This window comes from Alosa sapidissima, chromosome 7, assembly GCF_018492685.1.
Source record: "Alosa sapidissima isolate fAloSap1 chromosome 7, fAloSap1.pri, whole genome shotgun sequence".
Classification (NCBI taxonomy): domain Eukaryota; kingdom Metazoa; phylum Chordata; class Actinopteri; order Clupeiformes; family Clupeidae; genus Alosa; species Alosa sapidissima.
This window is the reverse complement of record NC_055963.1, coordinates 36,521,285-36,530,587: the sequence shown is the minus strand read 5'-3', so window position 1 is coordinate 36,530,587 and position 9,303 is coordinate 36,521,285. Positions and strand designations below refer to the sequence as shown.

Sequence of the window (9,303 nt, the reverse complement as noted above, 5' to 3'; positions counted from 1 at the left end):
AAACAACTCTTCTATTATATTTTACCACATCTACTTGTGGAACACTGGAGATAGCTTGCGGACCACACTTTGAGTACCACTGCTGTAAGTAAATATAATAAAGTTATTTATTGAAAATTGACCCGTTTTGTATATTTGTTTTAGGAGTTTAATCAGTTTTTGTCCCTTTTAAGCTAAAGGTTTATCTTACCTTTCATATCTTCTGTCTCACAGAGGGCCATAGTAGTCATAGTCGAATGTTTAGTGCATTTTGAAGGGAGTATATTATGCTAAGGCAGACTGGTTCTAATCCTGGGTACAGGGTCATAACGACAACAGGGGTACTGGTGTTGCCCATTTTTCTAACCACATGAGCAATCCCCTTACGAAAAAGTAGTATAGGAATCTTATAGTATTTGGGACAAAATATTATAGTAATCTTATAGGAATAATTGGGACATACTGTAGAAGTACTACTAATAACTATAATATCCTGTAACCGCTATAGTTTTTCTATAGTAGTCTTATAGTACCTATAGTATGTCCAAATACTATAGTATTCCTATAAGATTACTGTAATATTTAGTCCCAAAATACTATAGTATAAGATTCCTATAGTAGGCTACTTTTTCTGTCATACGTGACAGAAAACAACTTGAGTAGGCTAACCTCTGCCAATGTCAGGCTATCAAAGCCATTCTCATTAAGAAGTCTTGCAGCACACATTCTCTGCTTCTGTAGGCATTCTGGTACAATTCCAGCAAAATATAGCTAGGTAGGTGTGTTTGCATTTAAATCTACAGTGTATATATATATATTGGGCTATGACCAAGTGGTCTTTCAATGATAGCATCATGAAATTCAAACCATAACTATCTATTCCGATAGCATTAGCAGGCTAGGTCAGTGGCTGAACTGCATTTAGGGTGCTTACCTGTGTTGTGAAGTAAAATATCTACTAGGAAGATTGCAAAGACTTTTGACTGTGTAAAGAAATAGGTCTTTATTTTAAAACGTTTCCAACTGTTTATTACTTGAAAGCAAGATGACGATTGTCACAAACGTTTACCTCTTTTAGGAGAAATTTTAAGCTGACAGGCAATTGTTACCATTCTATTAAACCAACGTTCACCGACAAACGATCAGGAAGCGGTTCTTCTTCCTACTCGGATACTATGGTCAAACACATGAAGTTGTATCTCCGAAGACATTTTGTGCAACAGTTTTGACTCGAGTTTTAGCCAGGTTTTAGCACTGTAAAGTTGAATATGGAGCATAGCACAGGCAGAATCGGATGAGGACGCACTGGAGGAAGCATCACAGTACTGTTAGCCAATCAGAGGTGAATTCATTAGCATGTCATTAATATTCATGACTAGAGGCGAAATCCAGTCGTTCCTCCCCCCCCACCTTCCCCACCAAACTAGAACAGCATGAAACAGACGCAGGACAGCATTTTTTTCACCAGAACCGGCTCACAGGGCATTCATCAATACTACAGACCACTGCAACATTAATGAAGAAACGATGAGATGAGACCTTTAAGTGGTACAACCTGCTGTGGTTTGTGTTTTGTAGCCTGAACTGTACTTGACCTTAGTTACAAATGTGTGCCATGTCAGCTAATTAACTAGCAACGTTAAAGAAGCCCTATGCAAGTCTGGTTATTCCTTCGCTGTTTCTGGGTTTTCACCTGATAGTCAGGGGGGCTATATGGTTTCTGTGGGTTTGAAATGTTAATTTTTGGAGAGTGGTTGGACTGTCTTTAGAGGTCATTGAACATGGAGAAAAATTATGTCTCCATTTTTTTTTTACCTGTTTCAACCCTATTTTTTTTTAATTGTATATTTCACTGTAATTAACACCATACATTTCGCCTAAATCACTGGCTATGTTGAATAAAGTTCACAAAACAGTTATTTTCAACAGTATGATTGTATGTCAGTATGATTGTATGTCAAACAATTAGAGATAAGATCAATAACCAATCAGTTTCACCAAATACACATTCCATTGCTGAAAGACCTCGAACAACATTTAATTCATTTACATATACACAACATATTAGATCTCACCTCCACAATTTCCTCATCAAAATCTACAACTAGTCTACCTTCTTAAGACTGCTCTCCCCTTCCTGGATAATGTTTTACTCTTGATTATAAATAATTCAATGCTATCAGGGCATGTACCGCAGTCGTTTAAGACATCTGTTATTAAGCCCTCCCTCAAAAAACCTAGCCTTTTATCAATACTGGTCCTTCTGGACCTCAGCGCTGCCTTTGACACCATAGACCATGACATACTACTTAGGCTTGAAAATTTGATTGGCATCAGACTCAGCACTCGCTTGGTTTAGACCATACCTTCCTAACCGTCAACAATTTGTACAGGTCCATAATAAACCATCTACCCAGATTATGGTAAAATATGGAAAACAGACTATACCATTATCGTCTATCGTCTTTCCAGGAGCACACAGATCGTTACCATATAGCATATCGACTGCCTAAACAGATTTTCTGTTCCTTTCAGTGGCCTAGTAGCAGAACAGGCGAGTACGTTCTTTTTCGTGCAAAAGGCACATTAGGAGAATGTCGCAAAAATTAAATAAAAAAAATGTCAAGTCAATGTAAAATGGAAGCAAATTCATATTTTTTCTTTCACACTTGTGATATCACTCAAGTCTTGCTTTAGTTAATTAGCAAGTTACTACCAGAAGCCAAAAATCTGACTCACTCACTAGCTCAAAAATGCCGTCATGTAGGCTACTTTCTAAATATTCAACAATCGGAAGCAGCTGCAATTGTTACAGGACATTTTGAAAGAGACCTTTATGCAAGGGCGGAGTGGCAATCGATACGGTTGGGAGTTTTCCCGGTGGGCCGGCCCATAGAGCTTTTAACGCGGCCGTGAGTCGTACATATATTCACCTTCTTCCGCTCGCAAACATGGGGGGCGCAAGCTTTGCCCACATTGTTTCCCCTGTCTTTATGGAAGCGCTGCTGCCCAGCTCACGCACCCTCCTTCACAATGTTGAATGGTGACACGCACACAACTTGCAAAACATTGAACTGCTTTGAGTGAAGTGCGCTTGCGAGTTGTGTTCCTTCTGTAATTAATTATACTAGATGCTCTTCTTCACACTGAAAACAGTGGCAGTCCTAGCTTGTAGCCTATAGCCTAACATATTTTTTTGGAATCAATTCATGGTGTGATTGACATCAGACTAGTCATTAGCTAGTTAGTTGTGCACTGTTTCCCACTCAGTAGTAAGGTAACAAACAGCCTACTCCGATGAATTCTATTTTTTGCCAATATTCTTGTCACCCTCCCAGAATTCTGAATATTGTAGCGACCGGCTGTCAATCAGGGAGTGCCCGTGCTATGCATAACCCCGGGCACGCTCATGGTTGGCAGCCTGGCGAGAGGGGGGCGGGACCCCCGGGGAATATAGGCTACGGTTCGAGGAAGTTCTGTCTCTGAGTTTTGGGCCTGACACGGGCCGCTGTGTGTTATATGCTGCATTGTGTGCTTCGGTGACAATAAACCAGTTCATGAAACTCTGGCTCTTGGTGAAACGCTACAATCTTTGCTCGCACACTGTAGAAACTGTAACGTGATTAATAACACGTTACACCCAACTCTGCTCAGCTACGTAGCCTAGAGGAATTATGGTAGCCTAACATTCAAGTTAGATCTGCTGCATGAAGGAGAGTGAGAGGAAACCTGTTGTAGGACCCAAGTGGACAGTTATTGCATTACACACCTGTCTGATTATTATAGAAACCGACGCTCTGGACAAACCGAATGTGTTTTGCGGTCTAGTAGTCTACCCTCATCAGATAAATGGTATACCTGTAGCGTGAAGACAACTTTTTTCACCACATTGACCGGTAAATGCATGACAGTCGTCTAGGGGCGTAGCAAGTGTGGGGGATGTGGGTGTTATAACGTACACACTTTTCCTGGAACACGATTCTATCCCCCACACTTTTTGTCAGATTAAAACGAAAGTAAAATATGGAAATAAACGCTCACGTAAAGAGTTGGAACCGTACAGTATGTCTAATAAGGGTGGGCTCTAATAACGCACACACAGAGAGACACAAATAGGTCTGTTGATTTGATTGAACGGTCATCCAGCCAATCACATCAAGTTAGCGTCAGTGAATAACCTGAGACGCTCTGATCAAATTCAAAGTGTGCGTCTTTCAAGGCTGCTTGAGTCTGCATTATAAAGTCTGCAGTGATCAGATTTGAGGTAGAATTGAAATGATAATTGTTACCACATTATTAGTAAACCAAAATCCACTGTCTGTCTGACAGTTTTTGTCACAATGTAGAAATGCACGAGTCAAAGTGAAAGCGGGGGTGCGCGCACCAAGGCCCTTGGCTACTGTTCTCATTATTCTCTGTCTATGATCTGCAGCTTTTCTCAAACTATGGGCCTCCTCAACAATTAGCTTACTGGTCCACGTAGCCGCGAAATTAAGTTATGCCTGGTGCTTCACGTCTGATAATTTGCAGCAAGATTGAATGGTATGGAACAGCGGACTGAAAGAAAGATAGGCTAAAAGCTTCTTATTAATTTGGTGTCATCAACTATATAGACATAGCCCAGCCAGGCCAGCACATATACAACTCCAAGACGCTTGGAAAGATCTGAACAGCTTACATCGCGTTCCATTTAGAACATCTTATTTGATCTTATTGATCTTACAAACGTCGGCGGCATTTCACGGTCAATGTGTGTCGTTCTACATCTACTGGAGATCTCAGTGTCTTAAATACGATCGCGTTCCATTTAGAACATCTTATTTTGATTTTACAAACAGCGGCGTCAAGACACATTTGAGTTCTACATCTGAGAACTAGGATTTCCAGCATGTAGAACTCAAACAATTAAGAGCGCTCATGCAATGTGTGCGTCCCTGCAGCAAGTGAAAGGTAACGTGGGCTACAACACTAGTTTAAACAACGTGGCTTCCTGTAACTATTATTGAAAACAGCATAGACTTTAAACTGACATTAATTAAGCTGGCTATATGCAACACAATTTATTTATATTCCCTTTGCATATGTTTGGGTAGACTTAAAACGTTTTTGAATTTGAGCTTACCGTTCTGTCATTATTCTGTGTCTTTTACATTTATACATAAGTATTATATTAATAGTCCAGTGATGCCTCAAAATTAGGCTGTTGTCTGTTAGGCAATTTATTGTAGCCTGCTAACGATATGCACAAAACATAATTTCTGAAATGATTTCTTAATTTCTAACATGAGATATGTCTCCATGTAGGATAGTGTCAAATAGTGAAGTGATAGCAGGTAGATAATGTGGGCCTACATGTCACATGAGCCACACAAATGAGGGGCGCTGCTTGTTCTGTACCTCCCAAACTGCATTAAAATGGTGTATTTATTTAGCAATCAGAATTTCAAAAAAGTTTTGGGGGAGAAACTCCCAGATACCTGCCAATATAGTCCGCACCCCTCTCAGAAAATACTTAAAACGTCCCTGTAGGGAGTTATTTATAATTTGGCCGGATTGTTTCACTTCCCTATCCCACAACCCCCACACTTTTAAAAAGCTTGATACGCCTCTGCAGTCGTCTGACCTTCTTGTGGGGATGTAGTAACTCTGAAAGTGACAGTAGCGATGACCGTGACATCCTGACATTTTCAAGCCATTCCACTGGGATGACGACTTCATTTTCAAAGTTTTCCCACAGACATCGTTTCGTCCAGGTCGGACCCAAACCGGCGGCGACAACATTGGCACAATACCTTTCGTCTTGGCAGGAGGGAAAACGGTAGAAAAACTGCTAACCCCGGAGTACTCCTTCGCCTTTGCTCCTCAATAAAATATACCAGTTGGCCAAAAGGGCCTGGACACAGGTAAAAACAAGTGCCACTTCAACATCCATTGTAATCACCATAGCCAAACAAATTGTACACACAGGATGCACAATTGACATTGACATGTATTTTCTGTCACATACTGTGACGTTAGGGAACTTAAAACAGTTTTCCCATTTTTAAGTAAGTATAAGTAGTATAAGTATATACTCTTTTGATCCCGTAAGGGAAATTTGGTCTCTGCATTTATCCCAATCCGTGAATTAGTGAAACACACTCAGCACACAGTGAACACACAGTGAGGTGAAACACACACTAATCCCGGCACAGTGAGCTGCCTGCAACAACAACAGCGCTTGGGGAGCAGTGAGGGGTTAGGTGCCTTGCTCAAGGGCACCACGTGAAACCAGAGTTTTCAAAAATATCCACTTTGGCCGGAGTTTTCAGAAATAAAAGGCCAAACCAAATGGAAATGTATCCTCCTTTTTTCTCTGTGTAAACGGGGTTTAATTATCATCCTCCATATTCAGTGATCTCCTCAGTTGATCTCAAAGAGGAACACAAAGTAAGCATTAGTCATGTAGTCATTTGTGAACGTGTCTAATTACAGTGAACAGAATTCTCTGTTAGTGTTATCGAAATTCCCTGTTAGTGTCACAGTCTGTCTATCACCTAATATTGCTTGTCAAAAATAGGCTAGTTGGGCTCTGCTGCTGTCTATAGGTGATAACATATACAGAGTTGTAGCAGTTCAAAATCTAGGCTAGTTGCCAATACATTAATACAAATATGTGACCCTGCCTGTGATAACATTAAAAAAACGACTTTAGCTGGGTTATGTATTTTTCTTCATCAGATCATTCTACACAGTGTAATGAATAGGCTGTGAATTCCTCCATGATATAACTAATATTGACTGAGTTAGGCCATTTCAAAGATTTGGAGAATTCCGAGCTCTGAATTTTAGGGTTTTGAGAAATTCCAATTTGAAAATAAGTGAGCAGTGGCGCTGCAGTGTCCAAAAACTGAATTGTTTAAAAAGGCAGCATGCATGACACAGCCTTAAAATAGGTTGGTTAGATTCACAACAAGTTAATCTAAAGATGATCAAAGAAGATCAACAACAAAAAAATCAGTTCTCCTGAAATGTCCGTTGTGATACGAAGCAATTCATTGAGAAATCCATATCCGGCTTAAGTTGCAACTTTCCTACCATACATCCGGAAGCAGTGGCGCTGCATACGGTCAGTCAGTGTCTAAACACCGAATTGTTTCAAGAGGTAGCATGCATGACATGTCCTTAAAATAGGTTGGTAGATTCACAACAAGTTAATCCAGGGGTTCCCAAACTTTTCCTTGACAAGGCCCCCCAAATACCACTAGGTTCTGGCCAAGGACCCCCTTGATGTGTTATTAAACCCATCGACAATACTACGGCAAATTTAAAAATACATTAAGCTAATCCTAATAATTATTTTAGCCACAAGCACTTTGTGATGGAGCATACAGTGTGTAAAATTACATTTGGGGCTTTCTGCTGTATGAGAGCTATGACCAAATGACACCCAAATTATACGGTGTTTATCCGCCAACATTAAACTCACAGCCGATTGCAGTGTTTCCCACAGAATTGGATTCAATTTGTGGCGGTAGCTGACTTTGACAACGGGGGGGGAACGTCCTGCTAGTGTATAGGTCTAATTGAGTGCCTGTCACTTTTTAAGACGTTTGAGGGAACCCTTGCAATTGTAACACAGTTGAAAGGCTGCTGATGTGTGGATGCAATTCATAACGTTTTCTACATAGTTAAAATAAAGGTTCGTACTTCTCCTTGGGACAAGAATTTTGAATTTTGGAAAACACTTTTCCATTCACATCGGGATTTTGCTATCATTCAGTGTTAGAGTCAATAAAATGAGCCCTTCAACGAAATTGACAAGCAGCTGTAAGTAGGCTAAGCATGCTATATTCGACATCCAAACAGTATTTTAACGTTAGCTTTGAGATACTACTTGATTTCATTACTGGTTATAATAATAATAATGAGATGACTCTTGTAGAGGGTTAAAATGGCGAAAAAGCCCCTTTACTTATAGCACACCTGCACTTCACATACATCCAAAACGGGAGTGACGGTTACAGCTTAATTGGACATTTAAATTCAAATCAAAACCCAACTGACAGATTACGTCATGCATGATAACAGAAAACACACAAAAAACATTCTACTTAAAGTGTCTTTCCAACACTCCTTCTCACTTGCAGGTAGAATATACATCTAGGTCCAAACTAGTCTAATGGTTTCAGTCCAGCCATTTCTCTCAGCTTTATGAACTTTACTTGAGTTAGGCCTTTAGTCAGCATGTCAGCAATCATGTCATCAGTTTTGCAATCCTTTAGATCCACGGCTCCACTCGCAACTTGATCTCGAATGAAATGATGCTTTATGTCGATGTGTTTCGCACGCCCATGGAATTGTGGATTCCTGGCCATGCAGATAGCTGACTGGTTGTCTTCATAGATCACTGTTGCTCCTGCAGGACAGTTCTTTAGATCTGAAAGCAGCTGTCGCATCCAGACTGCTTCTTGTGCAGCACTGGCTAATGCCATATACTCAGCCTCTGCTGTAGAGAGCAACACATGACTGTTTCTTACTCTTCCAGCTTACTGCTGCGCCACTCATCTTGAACATGTATCCTGACACAGATTTTCTATCATCTAGGTCTCCAGCCCAATCTGCATCGGAGTATCCAATGCACTCTTTCTCTGTGTTCTTGCTGTAGAGTAGACCTAGTGGCTGTGTTCCATTCAAATATCTCAGGATTCGCTTCACAGCTGTCCAGTGCTGCTTAGTTGGGTCAGAACAGAAACTGGCTACATTGCTTACAGCAAATGCTATGTCAGGTCTTGTTCTTGTTGACAGGTAGAGCAGGCTACCCACAGCACTCTGGTACAGTGCTTTCTCCACTTTTTCTGAATCCTCAGAAGCTTTGTACTTGTGTCTGTTGGGGTAGTGACAGTCTTAGTATTATCCATTTCAAATCTTCCCAGAATGTTCTTCGTGTAAGATGTCTGGCCCATCCAAATGCTTCCATTTGGATGTTGTATGATCTTCACTCCCAGGAAGTGCTTGAGCTCTCCCATGTCCTTCATATCGAAGTACTTTGCCAGGTCCTTCTTCACCTCTGTCATGCGTCTGTCACTTCCTCCACCCAAAATAATACCATCCACATACACTGCAACTAAAAACGTCTCACCTTCAGGTGCTGTGTAAATGCAGGGATCACTCTTTGTTTGCAGGAATCCCATCTTCCTTAGTTTCTCATCCAAAACAATGTTCCAGCATCTAGGAGACTGCTTCAATCCGTAAATGCTGCGTTTCAGTCTACACTGTAAAAAAATATCTGTAAAATTTACGGTAGAATACTGGCAGCTGTGGTTGCCAGAACTTTACTGTAAG

General features: G+C 40.7%; 1 protein-coding gene across 1 annotated transcript; it reads right to left on the bottom strand.

Moving 5' to 3' along the window:
• Positions 1–7,949: 7,949 nt before the first annotated feature.
• Positions 7,950–9,035, bottom strand: LOC121714160 (secreted RxLR effector protein 161-like). The gene is given in 3 exon segments (XM_042099365.1): positions 7,950–8,484; positions 8,486–8,845; positions 9,007–9,035. Coding segments are annotated over 3 exon segments (741 nt in total). The 3' UTR covers positions 7,950–8,132.
• Positions 9,036–9,303: the final 268 nt, after the last annotated feature.